Source organism: Choristoneura fumiferana, chromosome 24 (assembly GCF_025370935.1).
Source record: "Choristoneura fumiferana chromosome 24, NRCan_CFum_1, whole genome shotgun sequence".
Classification (NCBI taxonomy): domain Eukaryota; kingdom Metazoa; phylum Arthropoda; class Insecta; order Lepidoptera; family Tortricidae; genus Choristoneura; species Choristoneura fumiferana.
The window spans coordinates 13,923,266-13,944,317 of NC_133495.1; the positions used below are offsets into that span (position 1 = coordinate 13,923,266).

General features: G+C 37.9%; 1 protein-coding gene across 2 annotated transcripts in view; it reads right to left on the minus strand.

The window, feature by feature from the left end:
• Positions 1-21,052, minus strand: part of nvy (CBFA2/RUNX1 partner transcriptional co-repressor nervy) — a 93,904-nt gene that overhangs the window by 47,508 nt on the left and 25,344 nt on the right. For both annotated transcript variants that reach the window (XM_074106224.1, XM_074106223.1), the window contains exon 2: positions 7,666-7,735. In XM_074106224.1, the coding sequence (XP_073962325.1) occupies positions 7,666-7,735 (70 nt within the window). The remainder of the gene's footprint in view (positions 1-7,665; positions 7,736-21,052) is intronic.

A 21,052-nucleotide genomic window follows, 5' to 3' on the forward strand; every position in this document is an offset into this window, starting at 1 on the left:
GCAAAATAAGGGGGATTAATAAAACAAAACGCCTAAATAAAATTGAGTAGCAAACATTCGCATCACTCCGCATTTTACTAAAACCCACAGGTGATGCATTAATTACCGCACTTCCATACTCGCATTTTCTTTTTCCCAGCAATTTTTCCAGTTTTTCTCTTCATAAAAACCTTCCCTAGACTTTAACGATGAAATGAAAAAAAAAATAGCTGAATTGGTCCAGCCGTTCTCGAGTTTTGCGCTTAGCAACACATTTTACGATTCATTTTTATTTATATAGATTATAAGCCTCTTACTCCTACAATAACATTTACGAAGACTTATTGTACTTGAGAATATCTGTTCTTATAGCACCATTCTCTAAGTTTATTTGATTTTATAATGGTCCTGATAAATGCTCTTGTAAGAATGTCAGACTAATATCAGCATAACATAAGAACATTATAAGCGTATACTTTTTTGATCTTGTTTAAAGCTATTATAAGATCAATAGCAATAGTTTAGTAAGATATTAGAATGATATTAGTTCATTTGATTTTATAATGGTCCTGATAAATGCCTTGTAAGAATGTCAGACTAATATCAGCATAACATAAGAACATTATAAGCGTATACTTGTTTGATCTTGTTTAAAGCTATTATAAGATCAATAGCAATAGTTTAGTAAGATATTAGAATGATATTAGTTAATTTGATTTTATAATGGTCCTGATAAATGCTCTTGTAAGAATGTCAGACTAATATCAGCATAACTTAAGAACATTATAAGCGTATACTTTTTGATCTTGTTTAAAGCTATTATAAGATCAATAGCAATAGTTTAGTAAGATATTAGAATGATATTAGTTCATTTGATTTTATAATGGTTTTGATAAATGCTTTTGTAAGAATGTCAGCCTAATATAAGCATAACATAAAAACACCAGACAAGTTAAGTGTTGAGAAAGATATTGGTGAGGGTTCTGCAGGATTTTATTTCATGCAAGAAGTCGATATAGAGGACAGAGATTCAGTCTGTGACATAGATCATGTCAGTGAAAATGAATCTTCGACCGAGGACGAAACCGATTATGAAAAAGATTTTGCCTTAAAAAGTGATTTACACTGCAGTTGGGCATTGACTTAAAGTATAAATAATTCAAAAAAACACATTTTTCTAAAGTTTTTTCTTTGGAAAAGTTGTTTGTTACTAATCAGTATATGAATACGCTTTCGTATCAACGCCTAATTAGAATTCAACCTGTATAAAGTCGCAAAACCCAATTCCAGAGATTGCTGTGGCCATCAAGAAATTATTATATCACGGAAAAATGCATGCTATATCTCTTCTAGAAATGGCGTATACTTTTCCACACTAGTGCGCAAAGTAGCACTTTTTGTGCCTGAGTAGGTAACTCGCACAAATATCCTTTCGGGTTGTAATTATATTTACATGGCAATTGCCTTTTTCACCCAGGGGAAGATGTAAAATCATATGCTCACCACGGGAAATTATAAAGAAAGCCTCAGATAGCTTGTTTATAGCCCTCGCCTTCGGCTCGGGCCAAATACCCGCAATCTGAGACTTTCTTTATATTATTTCCCTATGTGAACAATTTACTAATATTTGTTTGATTTTATGGTTTTCATCTTCTTTTACAGATATTTACTCAGGAGATGTAAAGCCATCAAATTTAGATGCTTATCCGGGGCCTTTTGTTAGTAAAATGAATCAGCTTGAAAAAAGGATTTACTGTCACTACTAAGATAGGAACTGAAAAAAACGTTATTGTAATGGCCGCATCCGTGACACGTTTCACTCAACAAGAAATGAGTTTCTTTCCAAGGCCATGTTAAATTCTTTAACATACGGAAGTCTTTCTTGGTCAAGTAACGGTCTAAATCCATATAGGTATTCAGCCATTTACATCACCAACGTTGTCACTTAAATAAAAAGTAAAAACTTTAGTATATTTGTTTTTATAAAGTCAAGTGATCAGGTTAGGATAAAATCAGGTAAAGGTTAAACAGTTAATGTTTTATGTAGGTAAAGCAAGGAACCCTAAATTAATTCAACATGGCCGTACCATTGGTATTCAGAATGCTAATATTAGAGTAAATGATCTTACAATAGTCTAATAGTGCGCTGAAAAAGTGCAACTATAACAATGGCATCATTTTCACTACAATTATAGAAAATAAAAAAATATACGAGGATAGAAAATACTATTTTAATTGATTATTTGAGTGGGCGCATGAAATTTGAAGCATAAAACAGGGTCTACTTTACAGTAAATAATATGTTCCAACGTAAATACTTACTGCGCAACATAAAGAACCACCAATGATAACAAACACGTTATTAATATTACTACTATTATTATACTTGCATTCAGTTTGTCACTACGATATTTTATTCTGCACGCTGCAGTTCACTCACCGAGCATAATGCACGCGGAATGTTTCAAAATTTCATGTGGTCGTACATAAAATCAAAATAAGCTTGTTTAGGCTCACAAGATTCTAACGTTGGACCAATATAAGCCTATGCAGGCTTACAAAATACTTACGTAAAAGCGATATTAGCCTAAGGCAGCTTAAATTAGTTTTGTAAAGATTATTGTAAATGCGAACAGTATTCAATAAGACTGATATTAGGACGATGTTAAAATAAATACGCTTATAATTTGTGCCCAAATCCAGGCTTATACGATGATATACCAATATTAGAGTGAAATTTATAGTCTTGAGATGGTTGTAAGAGGGATTTTGCTGGTTGGGTGGTTATTCAAATCAATGTATAAAAAGACTATTATTATATTTGCGACTGTAAATAAAATCTATTGGTAAAATATGCGAATAAAATAAATATAACATTATATATCATAATATAACATATCACGGGACAATTCACACCAATTGACCTAGTCCCAAAGTAAGCTTAGCAAAGCTTGTGTTATGGGTACTAAGCAACGGATAAATATAATTATATAGATAGATACATACTTAAATACATATTAAACACCCAAGACCCGAGAACAAACATTCGTATTTTTCATACAAATATTTGCCCCGACACGGGAATCGAACCCGGGACCTCAAGCTTTGTAGTCAGGTTCTCTAACCACTAGGCCATTTGGTCGTCTATAATAAACTCGAACTAAACGCGAACATTATAAAACGCTATGAAAAATTGCTACATGAAAAAAGATGAATATAGAGTGCGGCCTGTAAGAGGAGCAAATAATTAAAACATAGATCGTACTCGACAAACTGAAAGAAATTTAGTTCAGCGACTTTTAAAAATAAATAGTTTTTATATTTTAACTACCTTTTACTGGCAATGTCTATAGTTCGGGTTGCGCACTGGGATGGAAGAGATGAACAATGTAGGTAGTTAATATTATTTAATGTCACACATGTATGTTATAGAAACGTTCAGAAGGTGGGCTAACCAGGCGGGAGTCGGGGCGCGTTGGTAGGCGCGTGGCAAGTAAGGTGGTTGTGTACCGACTGGCGTCCGTTGGCCGCGGGCCCCGCGTGGTTAGCTAAAATGCTGATCACACAATATGTGGCAGGGGTGTCGCCACAATATCTATTATAATGGAAAGTTTATTCGAAGAAGCAATGTAAAGCAAAATTTTCGATAATTGTAGCGTGAGCGACGACGTCAATTATTACAATTAGGCTCTAGCATGGCGTACATTGATAACTACCTATTTAATTTGTGATGAAAAAGGGAAAATATAGACATGTCGACAATATAGACTCAATTATTTTTAAAAGTCGCTAAACTAATTTCGCTAAACTATTTTCACCTTCGATTCGCCGACGACATTGTAGTCATGGCTGAGACCATGGAGGACCTCGGTGCTATGCTCGCTGAGCTCAGTAGAGTTTCCGACCGAGTTGGCCTGAAAATGAACATGGACAAGACGAAAGTCATGTCTAATGTCCAAGTTGTACCAACCCCCGTAATAGTTGGAGACTGCGCTCGAATTTGTTGACGACAACGGTCCAGTTAGGTAGGTCCAACTTTGAGAAAGAGATCACTCGTCGAATCCGACTCGGCTGGACAGCGTTCGGGAAGCTTCGCCACTGCACTGAAAAGACACTTCTTTTCGTCTAAATTACCGCAGTGTTTGAAGTCAAAAGTCTTTGACCAGTGATGACATACGGATCTGAGACGTGGGCGCTAACGATGGGCCTCATGAGAAAACTCAAAGTCACTCAGAGGGCTATGGAGAGGGCTATGCTCGGGGTTTCTCTGCGGGATAGAATTAGAAATAATGATATCCGCAGTAGAACTAAGGTTACCGACATAGCCCGAAGAATTGCGAAACTGAAGTGGCAGTGGGCGGGGCACATTGCTCGCAGGACTGATGGCCGATGGGGTCAGAAGGTTCTCGAATGGCGTCCGCGGACCGGGAGACGAGCTGTCGGTAGGCCTCCAACAAGATGGAGCGACGACCTGGTTAAGATCGCGGGATCGCGGTGGATGCGGAAAGCACAAGACCGGTCTGAGTGGAGATCCTTGGGGGAGGCCTATGTCCAGCAGTGGACGTCTTTCGACTAACACGATGATGATGAAACTAATTTCGAGAATCTTTTTGGAAAACGCTCTAACAAATCGCTCCGTCCGTCACAGACCCTAGGGGGCTACCTACTATGAAATTCGAAAATCGAAGTTCGTATTGTGCCATCTCGCTCACTCTAGTATTAAATAATTTTAGCGTGAGCGGGACAGTATGATACGAAGTTTGAATTTTGCATTTAGTAGTAATTCGTCAGGCCTACGTAGTGCAAAACTCGAACGTCGTATCTTGCCGTCCCGCTGACGCTTATATTATTTAATACGAGAGTGAGAGGAACAGTACGATACGAACTTCGCTTCCCTAATTTCGTAGTAGCCCCCCGTGTCTTGCCACATCTAGTGCGCAGGGGCACGGCAGTGCGTGCCGCGCCTCGCCGCTGCCAGATTATGATCGGGGCCACGTGCGCGCTCCCACGGCAGCGATGGGATCGCAGCCATCCAATACCCATTGTATTTGCCGCAGAACTAATAACATACGAAACAGATCACTAGCGAATTCCAATTTTATTTTATTTTTAACCCCCGACGCAACAAGAGGGGTGTTATATAGTTTGACCGCCGTGTGTATGTCTGTGGCACCGTAGCTCTTAAACGGGCGGAGCCATTTGAACGTGGTTCTTTTTATTTGAAACCAGGTTTTCTAGCGATGATTCTAAGACATTTTCATCAAGATATTAAACTTTGACGTGACAAAGTCGGGGCTTTCCAACTTTTTGTTGGTTAGTTTAAAGGGCAATGAGGCTATCGCGTATGAATTCGCCACTAGAGGCGCTAGTGTAGCGTGAGGTCTCCGAAATGTCAAATCTCATAGTTTTTGGGTGAGCTACGCGGGTTTATTTATAATGAGAATAATTTTGTGAATATTTTGCAATATCTGAAATTAATTTTGGTAAATATGCGTTCCGGGGCAATGAATGTCTGTGTTTTGAGACAGTTTTGTCTTTCGGAAACCTTTGTCCTCCCTTTTTTCCGAACAAAACGGGGACCATGCAACACTGTGGCATGCTCGATATTTTTATGGTACGGTCTTAAGGTGTATTAAATATGATTTTAATCTAAACTTTGTTTTCACACCCGTAAAAACAGACTTTGAAAGCCATACTTAAAAACCTCACGCAACAGTGCGACATCTAGTGAGACAAAAAACGATAGCCCTCATTGGTATCTATTGTTCTATGATATTCCCAGCTGTTGCCCGCGACTCCATTCGCGTAGAATTCGTTTATATCGCTATCCCGCTTCAACGATTCAATTTTCCGGGATAAAAACTACCCGTCCTTCTCTGGAACTCAAACTTATCTGTATACCGAATTTCATCTAAATTCGTCCAGCGGTTTAGACGTGACGAGGTAAAAAACAAACAGACTTACAACCTTTCGCATTTGTAATGTTCTTGGGATGGATTCTATTCAGCTATTAATGCGCATACGTTTTATGTGTTTCTTTAGGTTCTAGTAAAATTCAATATTCACTAATAATAATGGTAGTGATATACTTTTTAAACCATTACAGTCTGAACTGAGTAAATAAATATGTGGTCTTAACAGTAAAATACAAAGGCACGGATCACTTACGTGCCAGTAGTCGAGGTATGCCCGACATGTTTCGAATTTGTGATTCTTTATCAATGTCAGTTCAGACGCGAAGACATTCGCGAACACAGTCACACAGATAAGTGAATAGTCCGTGTAAACAAGTTATTTTAAACATTTAGATTGTTTCAAAATGAGTAGTTTTAATCTTTAAAAAAATTGCTTGGCCGCAAGGTGTCATCTCTGTTTCTATTATTAGTTCTATGGTATTTGCTTTAGTGATGTTATAAATGGAGTGCTTATATTTCTACGTGTGTGTTTTATTATAATGATGTACCTACCACAATAATAATACAGTGAAGTATAAAAATATGAACTTATCCAACGTTACAGACATACGCTGGCGTATAAAATGGCACTTGATAACAAAAGATTCGCTAAGTATTTAGGTATAAATTTAAAATAACCCTCCTTCTTCGCAGTCGGGTAAAAAAATACTATACTGTGAACGATTCTTTTGGAGGTACAATGAGGGTACAATGAGGGCTACCGCGTATGAATTTTTTTTCATTAACTGAAATTAATTATGGCAATTATGCGTTACGGGGCAATGAAAGTCTGTGTTTTGAGACAGTTTTGTCTTTCGGAAACTTTTGTCCTCCCTTTTTTACCCAACTGCGAAGAGGGAGGGTTATGTGTTTGACCCGTATGTATGTATGTATGTATGTCTATTCCTATGTCCTCTCATAACTACTCAACGGCTGAACCGATTTTGTTAAAAGATACGTCATTGGATTCGTCTTAATGACGCGAGTGACACTGGGTACATGAAATTCTAAAAAAATTAAAATAGCGGGTTTTTGAGCCAAATTGTGAAACTTCAAAATTATTTTTTCATTCAAAGAGTAGGGTATCAAAATGAAGAGATTTAAAAACAGATTACAAAAAAATATACAAGTCATGTGTTTTTATTTAGCGTTTTCACAGAAATATCAAAAAAGTATGAAATAAAACATTAAATTTAAAAAATCAAATCCGGACTGCGTTAAAAAATACTAAAAAGAGGAAAACAAGGACGTAGAACCCTGTTAAGTAGCTAACATAAAACTTCAACAGTCGAGACCCATTCAAATCGCGACCAGCTCAAAAGTTCTTAATATCTATAATGAGTTCTTAGTAATTATAGCGGCTAAGATTGCCTGAGAATTATTAGTAGTTTAAGAGTAATTAGCAGCCTAAGGTATAAAATATACCTACCTACTTAAACTAGGAAGATTCAGTACGCAATACGAAATCCTTAAAAAATGATTATTTGATTTTTTCGTAATGGCTACGGAACCCTATCCTGGACGTGTACGACACGCTCTTGGCCGGTTTTTTTATGACGAATAGGCGGAAAACGAGCAAGCGGGTCACCTGACAGTAAGTGATGACCGCCGCCCAAGGACACCTACAGCATTATTAGGACTGCGGGTGCGATGCCTAAAGGGGGGAGACAGTAGTGGGGAAGGGAGGGTGGGGTGACTTGGATCTATTGGGTATTGGCATGGCAACACTCACTCTTCCGTCGCTCGGTCGTGGTCGGCTGGTAGTCTTTGTCAGGTAGCTCCTCCTTCACCTTCGCCTCCATCTGAAACCAATAGTATTCCTCCATCAGAAAGTCCAGAAAGACCACCGAGCCACCAGCAAAAATGTATTATTGTCGAGTCTCAAACTTTTTAAAAAGTGAAACTGCCATGGAAATGTTGGCAAGTCGTGAAATGGCTGCTATGATAGATAGATGAAAAAAAATATATATTTATTTCACCATAAATTAGTGCACTGCACATAATCAATAGGTGGGGACTTCCTGTTAAGTATAAAATACTTGTATTAGGACGCCCCGGTCCTCCATAGCAACAAATTGCTATATTTTTACAGAAAAAATTGTGTGTGTGTAGATAGATTGATACTTATAATCTTCATTATGCTATCAGTTATTTTGTTGGAACTCCAGACTTTTTTTATTGGATCTGAAACAGCTTGTGGTGCTTTCGGTGGAAAATACATCGTTGTTTTTTTTTAAAGAAAAAAACTGGGAAAGCATGGAAAATGTTATTGGAATAAAATTAAATGTCATAATATATTTTGTTGAGAAAAGGTTTATTCTAATTTAGTTTTTTTCCTTCACCATTTTTGAGAAAAGCTTTATATTTATATTAGTCTCGGCTGGAATAGCAATTACTGGCTACGTAGCTCGTCCGTTTAGTTCTCATACTCAGCCAGCAATTTCCTACTTCCAGGCCACGACAATAATCTACTATTAAAAGTCGCTGAACGAATGTCGTTCAGTTTAACGAGTACGATCTAGGTTTTAACTAATTGCTCCTGCTAATTGGCGCAGTCGGTAAATCCCCCAATACTAGTAGGATGAAGCTTCTTTGTTTGGACATCAGCGCTTGTGTTACGAGCACAAGTGTAGCATATTCCTCGTAGCGCGTGTTTCGTCTCACGCCGTGATGTAACACAGGCGACACACCTGGCGGCAAAGTAGCGCGTACATATACTAATAGATACTACAGATAGATACTTAGCCATAGAACAGTCACGATGAGAGACGTCTTTAGCTATTTTTGCACTCATCATCATCATCAGCTGGAAGACGTCCGCTGCTGTGCAAAGGCCTCCCCTTAGAACGCCACAATGAACGACAACTCGCCACTTGCATCCACCAGCAACTCTCACGATATCATCAGTCCACCTAGTAATAAGGAGGCCTGCCAACGCTTCGTCTTCCGGCTTGTGGTCGCCACTGGAGGACTTTTCTCCCCCAACGGTTATCTGTCCTTCGAGCGATGCGGCCCGCCACTTGCCACTTCAACTTGCATATTTTTACAGCTATTTGGTGACTTTAGTTCTTCGACGAATTTCCGTATTCCGGATTCTATCGCACAGAAAAACCAAGCATAGCTCTCTCCATAGCTCGTTGCGAGACTCTGAGCCTCTCCAAGAGGATGCTACATTTTTGCTCTACATTTTTTCCTCTATAGTCTCCGAACAATCTATAGATAAAGCTAAGTTTTTTCCTGTCTCGTTTTTTCCTCATCTTCACACAATATATAAGACCTACGTTTATTAAATAAAAAGGGAAACAAACGCAATAATCCAAGCGGCCCTTACGCAGATTTAATTTATGTTTGTACAAAACTCTGTTTCAGTCTATTCCAGCCAGATATAATCGAAAAAATAAAAATGACCAAAAGTAAGCAATTTACATAATTTATAAAGGGTTAAACTTATAATGCTCCCACTTATGCATCCGTCTGTCTGTCTCACCGTCAAGGATCTAGTCTCTAAACCGTTGAAGCTATAGTCTTCAAATTATCACAAAGAGCCATTTGCTTGTATGGCTTGGTCTATATTCATTCACATGAATTTAGTAAAAATATTTAAAAAGTGAGCTTTTTATGTCACGTTAATGTCTCTACGACTTATAACAACGATTGTTAACTTGTGTAATGTATAAAATATTAAATGAAATTTATTGCAGACATAGTCCATAGCAGCAGAAATTGATGAGCGGTTACTGTGCTCAAGATGATCTACACGTGATACTACCAAGATAATAAGAGAGTACTAGAGGGTGTAGGTATCCTACTTATATATTATAAATGCAAAAAATTGTGTGTATGTGTGTGTATGTTTGTTACTTCTCACGCTAAAACGGCTGGACGCATTGGGATGAACTTTGGTATGTGTAGCTGGAATAACATATACGTAGGCTACTTTTTATTTCGATATTCCCACGGGATAGAGATAAAACAGCTGGGTTTAGAGTTGAAATTTTGGACAGTTGTTCTTAACACAACCTCAATGAAGACCGCAATATACACCGCGATTTTGGGAATTCCCAGGGGAATTTTGTAAAATCCCGGAATTTCAATTGTAACTACCAGATCGAATAGTTTACGCGTGCGAAGCCGCGGGTAAACTCTAGTTTGTAAATGATAATCAAATAATAAACAAACAAAACAAATTAAATCACGGATGAAATGAAATTGAAATAACAAAATGCCATCTGTCGAAAGTTAATGGAAACCAACAAAAACACTGCGTATTTGTTTATTTTCCCTCTTTGCGTACAGAGCCCTAAAAACGAATTAAATAATAGATACGTCAGCATCAAAAGTAGCTGGTTACTTTTGTACTTTGTCGTTTTATAGCCACGTACTTAGCGCCATACAAGATTGACAAATGTGTTGATGTGACAGAGTAAAAAAGTAACCAGCTACTTTTGATGCTGACCGTACATATGTCCGCTTTAAATTACGTTATACGTGGATGATGTGTTGCCAGAATTGTTTGCAGTTTGGAGTCAAAGCAGATGGCGGACTTACACGAAGCAGGCGCAGCGCGGACAGAATCCAGTTGTTGAATCAAATGTCAGCGTCAGTATTCCTGAAAAGCTAGGTACCATAACCGTGTGCTTTTGTTATTTTAAAAGGCATGTTTTTTCAACAGAAAGAAGTAATCTCAAAGTCAAAATCAAATTCAAAATAAGTATCTTTTTAAAACCTTTTATTTAGTTTCACCTGTTTATTTGTTTGCTTGGGTCAAATCTTGGAAGCTAAATTTGACCCACTTCCAGTAGTCCGATCGACTTGAAATTTGGCATGCTTATATAAATTTGGTGACAATACAATAATCTGGTAGTGACGGCTTGGTGGTCCTGCCAGGATCGTCTCCGCAGGAGGGAACTCCTCAATAGTTAATAGTACCGACTTGAAATTTTGTACGGATATGTAGTTTAGATGACAATGTAAGTACAGTCAACAAAAATTACAGTCGGCAAAAAAAAGCTTGTAATGAAAATGAAATTTTGAACAAAAAATATTTCAATTCAGGCTTTAACAAACACTTTAACAAAGTATATAAAAAAAATCTACGACCTGTTCGAAAAAACCTCTGTTGAGAAGAATCCGGCGAGACACTCAACGAGGTATTTTTTTGTTCATGAGTATAATGTACTTAATGCTTAACTAAAACATACTTCGTCTTGTGTAAGAAATAATGCATAAAAAGTTCAGACCCCTTTTATTAAACTCCCAAAGATTCCATATTAGCGTGTAAATCTGAAAGTTTCCTCAATTACGTGTGAAAGTAAAAATTTGTGCGCGCACCTGCGCGGCACCTGCGCTAACGAACCCCTTCTCACCCCTACTAGGGTCTGAAGTGAGATAGGGGTGAATTAGGGATGAGTTAGGAGTGAGATTTGCGGTCAGATGTTTGTAACGTGTTATGTAGATGACATGCTTGTACGGTATAAAGGTGAAAAATAGTAAGTTTTCGTTAAAAAATCATTTTAATGCAAGCTTTCTTAGCTGACTGTACTTCATTCTCATCAAACTACATACCCGTACCAAATTTCACATCAAATCCATACAAAATTTCGTAACGGTATTTTTATTGAATTAAAGCCTCTATGTATTTAAATTTACATGTATGCTTGTACGCCCTGGACTCCTGCAAGTGAATTTTTATCTACCTACCAGTGGTCGTATTGTCGTAAAATTTGGCACACGTTTTTGTACTAAGTCCGGTGACAACACAATAACTTTGTAGTAAAATTCTAATGGTATGGCCAGGACTTCCTCAGGACGGGATTCCACGACGATTACTGTTAAGTATCATTAACCGACTTCAAAAAAAGGAGAGGTTATCAATTCGGTTGTATTTTTTTTTTTTTTAAATGTTTGTTACCTCAGAACTCCGTCATTTATGAACGATTTCAAAATTTTTTTGAGTTCGTCTAGGAATGCTTTCAATTAGGTCCCATAAGCAGCAAATTAGGATCTGATGATCGGATCTTAAGGAAATCGAGGGAACTCTTCAAATATTGTAGGACACCTATGGTAATTTGGATATATTAGCAGTAACTCGTGCATTTGCTCTTGCAAATCATAATTTGGTGAAGTGGAACTGAGGATGAAGACCAGATTTGACCAACGGAACTACTACTATCAATAACAAGTATTTCACGGGTTAAATTTAAATTATCATGATTAATATACTTACCTAGATAAGCGACTAAGAAGAAGCTTTAAGTTAATGATTCTTTCGAACTGATCTGATGCTGAAGCCAGAAGGTAGGCAACTAAGTCGTGTTTGGGCTTAATGGAATCGTTGTGAGATGTTCTTTGGCTACAAATCACTAAAAAGTGAGAAATAAAATAAAAATTAACAAAAAAGTAAAACCGACTCCAAAAAATAAAAAAATAACAAAAATGGAACCGACTACAAAACCCTTGAAAATATTTTTCTAGGTAAGTAGGTACGTACTAGCTCGAAGTCGGTGACTCAGCACGACCCAGCAGGAGGGGTTGAAACCAACATAGTATGTAGGTGAGGTAGACGACTATTGTGAATTGTCCCACTCCTGCTGGCTCGTGCTGAGTCACCGACTTCGAGCTAGTACGTACCTACTTACCTAGAAAAATATTTTCAAGGGTTTTGTAGTCGGTTCCATTTTTTGTTATTTTTTTATTTTTTTGGAGTCGGTTTACCTTTTTTGTTAAAATTTTTTAAAATACGAAAATTTAGTTTACGTGATAAAACAGGTACAATCAACAAAATATACCGTCTCCAAAAAAAATTTTATACAAAAACTTATTTATTCATATAGATGCGTTATACATTTATACCTATTATGTACATATGCATGTGTGATGGCTGTTAGCTAGATTATACATTGGTGAATAACTCACGAAGCTGGAGCAAGTAAACCAGTGGTAGGGCCCGACCCAGGTGTTTGGCTCCGAGTAATGCAGCAGAATATAACTTTTTTCCAACATTCATTAAACTTCTCTCACGCCTGACTTCGTGAAATCGCTTATTCAAATCTATCTGTCGCCTCGAGACGATTTTTCTCACGACATTTTCCGCGCGTTCGATAGAACGGAAAAACATTTTTAAATAACTTTCACTTAAATTGAAGTTAGAAAGTATTGAAACGCTATTTACACAGAGAAAGACAATGATGTGATGTCACACACAAGAATAGAATAGAATAGAAAGGTGTTTATTCCCCTAGTTCGCATGTTACATAATTCCAACAGGCCTGTATGTTTTCGACCTGTGGGTGTGTCAGCTACTTACAGTCTACTTATATGTTTGTCTGATCACACACAGTAGCGCGATAGGTACTTACTGCATGAAAAAAGTGTTTGAGAAAGAGACTGATAATTATATATTTAACATATTTTTCAAAAAATCACTATAAACTCAATTTCCATCCAAATTATTTTTATTCTTCGCAGAACTATTTCTGTTCTTAACCTTTATACTGCAATTTACTCACGTAGCTGGAGCAAGTAAACCAGTGTTAGGGCCCGCCCCAGGTGTTTGGCTCCAGAATGCAGCAGAATGGAACTTTTTCCCAACATTCATCAAACATCGCTTGAGCCCGACTTCGCGACATCGCTTATTCAAATCTATCTGTCGCCTCAAGACGACTCGCGACGATTTGTCGCACGACATTTTCAAAGTATACCCATTATAGATGCGAAAGTTTGTGCGTGTGTACTAATGTTAAGTGTACATACAATACATGATTATTTATTGTGCACCACATTAGTAAGCAATACAGAAAACAGGTAAGGTAAACGTCGAGTGCTCGTCACTCTCCCAATAATTGCCATCTTAGGGTCATTAGCAATAGAGATGACAGCAGGTTGTCGTCTATTGGGCATTGCGTGACGAGCTCGGACGTTTACCTTACACAGAGAGAAAATTACAAGGTGAGCGATCACTTCCTCGCAATCTTTTTTTACGGAAAGCAGTAAAAATGTTTTTTGTTTATTCCCTACATACCGGGTGTGGCCTGTTATATGAGCAAATAGTTTAAACATAGATCATACTCGTCAAACTGAACAACATTAGTTCAGCGACTGTTAAAAATAATTAGTAATTTTTAATGAACTAAAATAATTTCCTTGCTCACCCGCGACCTTACGATAGCTAAGCTTATGCAAAATATGCGTGTTCATGCAGTTCCTCCACCTCCACACTGTAAGAACACACACAAATCACACAAACCCTAACAACTGGTAGCATGGTGTACGGTTGTGTCACTCTGAAGATGAGCTCTGGTTGAGTTCGAAACGCGTCAGTGTAGTGTGGTGGTGGTGATAGATGGGTTTGTGTGATTTGTGTGTGTTCTTACAGTGTGGAGGTGGAGGAACTGCATGAACACGCATATTTTGCATAAGCTTAGCTATCGTAAGGTCGCGGGTGAGCAAGGAAATTATTTTAGTTCATTGATATGGACCAAAGTAACGCCTGATTCAATAAATTAGTAATTTTTATTACACTTTTTTCGTAGAAGCAATGTAAAGCAAAATGCTTGATGTTTGTAGCGTGACAGGCGACGTCAGTTCTGTTCTAGGATGGCGTACATTGATAGCAGTATTTAATTTGTATGAAAAAAGGAAAAGTCAAAGACTCCATTATTTTTAAAAGTCGCTGAACTAATATTGTTCAGATTAACGAGGACGATCTATGTCTTAATTTTTTGCTCGTATTACAGGCCACACCCGGTATACTTATCAGATACTTTGTTGTAATTCTGTCGTTATAGTAGCGCACCTACCGTAGTTCTAAGTAAGTAGACTAGTTAAGTAAGTTTTAGTTTGGTTGGAGACTGAAAACCAGCGACCTCGCATCTCATTTCCATTTTGCCACACTTAATGTTCATCATCATCATCATCTCAGCCGTAGGACGTCCACTATTGGGCATAGGCCTCCCCCATAGACCTCCAGTCGCTTCGGTTGGCAGCGGCCTGCATCCACCGTGGAACCGCTGCTTTAACCAGGTCACCCGTCCATCTCGTTGGTGCAGGTCCTACGCTGCGCTTGCCGATACGCAGTCTTCACTCGAGAACCTTTTGGCCCCAGCGACCATCTGTTCTCCGTGCTATATGGCCTGCCCAGTGCCACTTCAACGAGCTAATTCGCTTGGCTATGTCGGTGACCTTTGTTCTTCTACGTATCTCCTCATTTCTGATTCGATCCCGTAGAGAAACCCCAAGCATAGCTCTCTCCATAGCTCGCTGAGCAACTCTGAGCCTATTTATAAGGCCTATAGTGAAGCACCACTTAATTCAAAAAATTCTAAACTCAAATCATTTATTCAGTAATTAGGCCACAATGGGCACTTTTACACGTCATTTTTTAAACTACCAGCGCTTTCGGAAAGACCATCATTGCCAAGAAGAATGCGCCGCAAGAAACTTGGCAGAAAGTCATTTTTTTCAACATGAAATAATTACAAATAAAATACTTAAAAACTACAGTATACAATTAAATAAAAAAAATACAAATGTTATCTGTCTGTATATTTTAATTCATATTTTGTAATGGTGAATAATTTTTTTATTATTATTTTGTTATTAAAGCTGTTGGTTCTCCGAAAATAAATAAATAAATAATTATTTATGATGCGTTTGTTTCACCCTGAAACGGGTGGACGTGAATCAAATGTACAAAAGCGAACTCAAGATGTCATTTACTTACTGCTGCAATTGGTCCTTATTTATTTCTAGAGATGGCCGGCCGAATGTGCTTTGAACCGAATTCGGTGAACCGAATGTAAAACGAATTTCGGCCCATCCCTACATACTTATTTCCTGTTCTCATCATCAAGTAACTTAGCTGTTTATATAAACATTAATAAACAAGGTTAAAACTAGTGTTTCTTATTAAGACAAAATACCAGACACACTATACCCTATTTTCGTTTCATTTTATTGCCCGTAAGTTATACAGGGCGGTGTATAAAAGAAATTGAAATGAGCGCGCCATCTGGCGGCCTTTTATTAATGCACCGGCTGACGGCAAGAGTTGAATTGATTTCGGGAGGAATGTTAGCGGCGATGTGAACGGTAAATTTACTGTGACTTCTTTAATATCTACATATTTAATTGGTGCGACTTTAAACGTCGGTTCATAGATTGTCTGTCATAACACTCATAAAACCCACGAACATCATACTCGTTTATTTTATTAAAAGGTCAAGTGCGAATCCGAGTCTAGCACTGATACGGTTCCGTACAAATTAAAAATCGGAAACAAGTTTCTGCTTGACTTATTTAGACATTGCATTACATACACGCAAACGCATAGGTATGCATTCTTCGTACCGTCGCGCTGTAATATCGTTCCAGTTGTGGTGCAATATCGTTTCAGTGCGGTGTAATATTATTCAAGTTGCATTATAATATCGGTCGAGTTGAGTTGTAATATTATTATTAAAATATAATTACTTACATGTACTTACATAAAACCACCTACCTATCCTGAACTTACTCTTAAAATACTTACATAAAATAAAATAAAACCTAAAACTAAAACAAATTACTTAAAGAGTACCCCTTAGGCAAGGTCCCGAAGATGCTGGCAGCGTTTTCTCTTTGAATAGCCAAGCTAATTCTTTGCCCAGGAAAGCTGCCAGCTCTTCGGTCCCCTATGACGTCTACTAACCTTTTCGAAATTTCTTTGAAAAGATGTAATGTCGTTCCAGTTGAGATGTAATATCGTTTCAGTTGAATTGTAATATCGTTCCAGTTGCGTTGTAATATCGTTCGAGTTGCAATGCAATATCGTTCGAGTGGCGGCATAAAATAGTTCTAGTTGCGGTTTAATATGGTTCTAGTTGCGCTGTTATATCATTCTAGATGCGTTACATTGCCCTCAATGAGCGATAACTTATAAATCCATAGCCGCACAACCTCGCAATGTGACGAAAACGCGCGATATTTCCCGCTCCGTCTAACTGATACACAATTCGCTATATTTCATAAACTCCGAAGCAATAAATAGCAGAACAAAGTTTAACTGTTTACAGAGATAATAAACACAGCGATTATAAAGTATAATTATGGCTAGTTGGGAGGCCTGTGCGTGCGCCATGTGTATCTTGTATCATCATCATCATCATCATGTCAGCCGAAAGACGTCCACTGCTGGACATAGGCCTCCCCCAAGGCTCTCCACTCAGACCGGTCTTGTGCTTTTCGCATCCACCGCGATCCCGCATAGCGGTACGGTATCTTGTATAGTCCGAATAATTAGAAATGGTCAGTTTTATCTGTCAATTTCATGTGTTTTATATACAAGAAAGAGTTGAACAATACAAGTACTTTTACTTAAACTCTCGTGAGATTAATCCTACTAATATTATAAATGCGAAAGTTTGTATGTTTGTGTGTGTATATGTGTGTGTGTGTGTGTGTGTGTGTGTGTGTGTGTGTGTGTGTGTGTTTGTTACTCAAAGATAGTCCCTCTCCCACGGGATAGGGATAAAATCTCGAAATAGCAACTGTTGTGTTTGGAGTCATGAAATTAGGGATGGTTGTTTGAAGGCAACGTCAATGAAAAACACGATGTAATTTTCGGGAATTACCACGGGTATTTTATAAAATCACAGAATTTAAATTCAACTGCTGTATGTATCTAATGATTTACTCGTGCGAAGCCGCGGATAAAATCTAGTATAAAAATAAAATTACAAAATTAATGTATTTTACTCGTAATTTGATTTAATTTAATTTTAATGTCATTTGTATGACATTCTACTAACATTCGACAATAATTGATTTCAATGTTTACCAACAAAATGGATATATAATCTGAATAAATAAATATTATTATTATTATGTTTGATCCCTCACAACTAACAGCTCTATAAACGGCGCAGGTTCAAGTCCCGCCGCGGGAATTCGCACGTGTTCCCCCATCCCATCTCCCGAACTAAGATCACAGCGGACACAACACAGTAGACACACAGACAGAACCAATAATACGAAAAACATAGATATTTTTAAATTGGCTCTGCAAGTTATCCCAACAAAAATATTTTGTAAAAATATATTGAAATAAGTCTAAAAAAAATGTGGTTTCTATACATTATTGAAATAAGAAATCATGAACAATATATGGAAACCGCCAATTTCATCGGACTTATTTCAACAAAAGAGTTAATGCATTAAATTACACAGCATTAACTGGGTACGAAACACTAATTTTGTATTACGTCCTAGATTTCACCCGGTATATAAGAGAGGGAAAACGAGCAAGCGGAGCGGGTCACCTCCGCCATCCACCGCCCATGGACACCTGCCAACACGAGGGTTGTAACAGGTGCATTGCCGGCCCTTTGGGAGAATGATTAGCTCGTTTTTAAAGATCCCTAAGGTGTACCGCTCCGGAAACACCGAACCAGGAAGCTGGTTCCATATTTTTGTCGTGCGTGTCGTGTCAAATCTCTATTGAAATAAAATAGTCTGTAAAATGTAGTGAAATCTCGTAAATGGTCAAGTCTAGGACGTGGGTAAAATGACTCGTTTTCTCACGGATCTACGTCCTAAAATTCCGATACCGAGGAAGTGTTGGGATAAAAAGTAGCGCTATGTCATTCCAGACATCCAGCTACGAGTATTTACATACCTAATTTAATCCAAGTCCGCCCAGCCCAGGGGGAGGGGAGTAAGCCTCCGGAACACGAAAAAATCCTTGTAATATGGTAAATTTCCTTGGTTCGGGGGCCTTTACATAATTTGACATCTCTTTAAATTAAACATTTATCAATGTGATATCACAAGAACATCACGCCTTATTCCCAAATGGGGTGGCAGAGCACACGAAACGTTACCGCTTCGGAACCACTTTTAAGTCTTTTTCATCACACTTTCTCGTAAACAGCGTCGAAACATGCAGGCTACCTTAGTTGCAACCCCCCAAATAAAACCCTCGACCTTAATGTGCTTGTCATGAAACCCGTGGTCGGTAAATGAGTCAATGTCCGTAGTCCGTACTGATGGTGCTGCGCATGGCGTAGCAGCAGGACCACATGCACACGCGGCTCAGGCACATGCTGAGGTAGGAGGAGAGCGACGCTGCTAAGAGCGCAGTCTAAGGTATCGCCAATATTTGGAACAATTATATTTTTTCTTTTAGACATATAAAATTTTACTCGCAAATGTGATGAAAAACATTGTATGTCGCACGGGCGGTACTAGAATTACAAACATCGACTCATTAAAGCTAAATTAAACTAACTTCTAATAGACTCTCGTTCGTAATTCCTTATTTACCGCCCTTAAGACACAATGTACTATTTTTAACCTTTATGAAAAAAAAATAATGCTGATCATCAGTTGCAGAACAAAAGTAGCTTAGTTATGCGAGTAGAATACGGTATTTGACTATTTTGTATATGTTTTATAAATTAAAACTACACAATGCCTGTTATCGAATAGAAAAACAATTTTTAAGCTACCTTTACAAATAACAAAGTTATAAAGGTTTGAAATTCAAGATTAGACAGAGAAAGGCATACTAGTACCGCCATACTTGCTGCATAGAGAAAAGCGTTTGAGAAAATCACTTTAAATCCAATTTTCAACCGATTTAAATTTTCTCTTCGCTAAACACTATCCCCCTTATTCATAAAACTTAACAAGCCTATGTTAACTAACAAATGCTTTGTCCCTTTCTAACAAATACAAATGTCGAAGTGACAGATAAGGACAAACGAATTTTAGCGGCATTTTAACTAAAATAGGTTTGATTGTCGTTTATGAATAAGGGGGTAACTGTATATCTATATTTTCATAATAATATTAAGATATGGCAAAATCAAGAGTTCTCAAATACCGTATTGAACCCTGCATTTAAACTTTTAAAGCCCTATTAGACACACATCCTGTATATTGTATAAGTGACACCTACGAGAATTGGGTCGCAAATGTAACTTTTTCTCCGTCGAAGTGCCCGTTGTCGCACTGTATGTCTGTCTGCCTGTGCAGCAGGGAGATGTATTAGCATAGCGGTCTGTGAGAAGCCGCACCTGTTACCGAAACATAATTGAATGTAGCGACAAGCGTTCTTTAACAAAACGAGGAGAAATACAGCTCAAAAGGGTCGTACACCACAGAACTAATGTCGTAATAAGAAGGATGGAAATAGGCGAGGTAAAAAGCGCGACACAATATGGCTTAAAAAGCCAGATAGGTACGAGTACATAAAAAAATCAATAAATAAATAAAATAAATGGTTAAACTGATCGAGTGTTGCCATTATTTCCGGTTGCGAACTTCCTTCCGCTGGCGTTCGTGTCGTCATAGTGTGTTGTATGTTTTTATGTTTTAGTTTTTAAATGGGTGCCACTGAAAAACAGCGTTGCGGCTTGCCGTAACATTATGCTGAGTGGGGTCCACTTTATACTATTCGATGTAAGTATTTTTTTTTCTCGATCTAATGTATTTTTATGTGTATCGAATATGTGTAAATCTCTCTCTCTCTCTCTCTCTCTCTCTCTCTCTCTCTCTCTCTCTCTCTCTCTCTCTCTTACATATAAGTACTGTAGCTGCCGAAACCCTGGCTGCTGAAGTAGAGGGTTTTCTAGCGATGCTTGAATAAAACTTCGATAAAGATTCGACTGTAGTATAATTTCGGAGGTAGCTGGTGTACATAGGAAAGTGCCTAATAATGTGTGTCTTTTGACGGTTACATAGCTTTTTTATAGTACATGCGAAGCTGTGATTGGTCAATATTTTAACGTCATGACCTCTGTAGTATGATACACTTATTTATATATAACCGGTAATCACGCTAAGCGGTTTAAAAACCGCTATATATCAGCTCAGCGGCGCGTCTGGTCCGGCAACGGCAAACACGTCCATAACCGGCTCCGGTTGTTTGCCGGACAACACGGATTATAGGTTCCGGGCCTTTGGAAGGTCGCCATTTTGATCCCTTGAAACGTTATTTAAAATAGGGAATATATGTAAAACGTAAAACACGCTTACGTGATACAAAATTGAAAAATGAAACGAGTGGCGTAAAAATCATCAATATTCTGTTCAAAAATACGGAAAATACCAACGAGTGAATAATTAAATAAAAATAAATA